The 1,175-nt window shown below is 46.6% G+C and overlaps 1 protein-coding gene across 5 annotated transcripts in view; it reads right to left on the bottom strand.

The window, feature by feature from the left end:
* The window catches only part of St3gal5 (ST3 beta-galactoside alpha-2,3-sialyltransferase 5), a 51,637-nt gene continuing 50,462 nt past the window's right edge, over positions 1-1,175 (bottom strand). For all 5 annotated transcript variants that reach the window (XM_023702935.1, XM_023702936.1, XM_023702939.1 and 2 more), the window contains exon 7: positions 1-1,173. In XM_023702935.1, the coding sequence (XP_023558703.1) occupies positions 925-1,173 (249 nt within the window). In that variant the 3' untranslated portion in view covers positions 1-924. The remainder of the gene's footprint in view (positions 1,174-1,175) is intronic.

Below are 1,175 nucleotides of genomic sequence, written 5' to 3'. Positions count from 1 at the left end.
AGAATTCCTCAAAGCTTTTATTATTCCTTTTCTATTTTTTTTTCCTGCACCACCATATTGCCTGGCACATATGGCCAGGTGGGCATTCAAAACTCTGGGATTTCTTTTAATGAGCAACTTACAACACTGGAAGGATTGGATTTCAGTGTTTTAGAAAACGTGATTATTCCCGGAAAGGGTTTATTCCCCTTGATGCTAGAAAGAGAGATTTTGTCTTCATCTTTTAAACTACATCAGACAGATAACAGAACACCTTAGAGAATACTTACATGATTTGGGAGGGCAATAAAAAAATTCTGAAAAAATTTAAGGGCCTTCACAGTTGCTGGGAAGATAACTGTGGCCTCTGCAGCCTGGAGCAGCATCACAGTACTCCGGATGCTTGGGGACCAGGGGTCACCAGGACATCTCCCCTGGTTGATTCTGCAAGTCCTCTGGCTGAGAGCAGACCACCAGGCAGGGGCCTTGAACCTGTCCAACTGGCCCCAGGTCTCCCATGGCTGCCAGTGGCCCAGTGACCTCCTTGGGCTCCCCCACAGAACAGAAAGAACCAATCAGGCATTCAGTGACATCAAAGGAAGGGGTGCGCCCCCTCGCCTCCTACTTCATTACCTGGTGCTCAGTGTGCACACTACAGAGTTCTTACTGATTAAATTACTTTCTTAAACATTATTTCATACAGTTCTCTTGGGAAAGTATTTCCAGCTTCATTCTTAAATTTAACTTATAAAATGTGCAAAAAACACGTAATGTCTTCAAATAAATAGAAAAAAGTGGGAAGAGCTAAAGGTTGTCATTGTTTTCTTTAAATTAAAAGTTAAAAACACCAGCTGCACTTCCAAGGATTCACAGGACGAAATGCATCCAGCAGACAGTTCAGAGCGGTCCTCGGTCCCCTGTACTTCCCAGGGCTGTCTGCCCTGCTCAGAACTCACAGTGGATGCCCCCGCTGAGATCTGTCACCACGCCCCTTTTGACCAGCTTCTGGAGGAACTGGGTCTCCGTTGTCACATTGTGCATCGTCTGCCAGTTCATGGCAGCCATACACAGATTGTCAAAGTAGTGCAAAGGGGTTCTGGGTCGACTGAGGTCGTACCCGAACCCTGCCAAGCTGACCTCGTCACACAGATGCGTGGCTAAGACCACGGCGATGACGCCAATTGTGGGGATGTTCT

The sequence above is a fragment of the Octodon degus genome, unplaced genomic scaffold (genome assembly GCF_000260255.1).
Source record: "Octodon degus isolate 3935 unplaced genomic scaffold, OctDeg1.0 scaffold00162, whole genome shotgun sequence".
NCBI lineage: Eukaryota > Metazoa > Chordata > Mammalia > Rodentia > Octodontidae > Octodon > Octodon degus.
The sequence above is the reverse complement of the archived record's forward strand: the minus strand, read 5'-3'. Positions and strand labels throughout refer to the sequence as shown.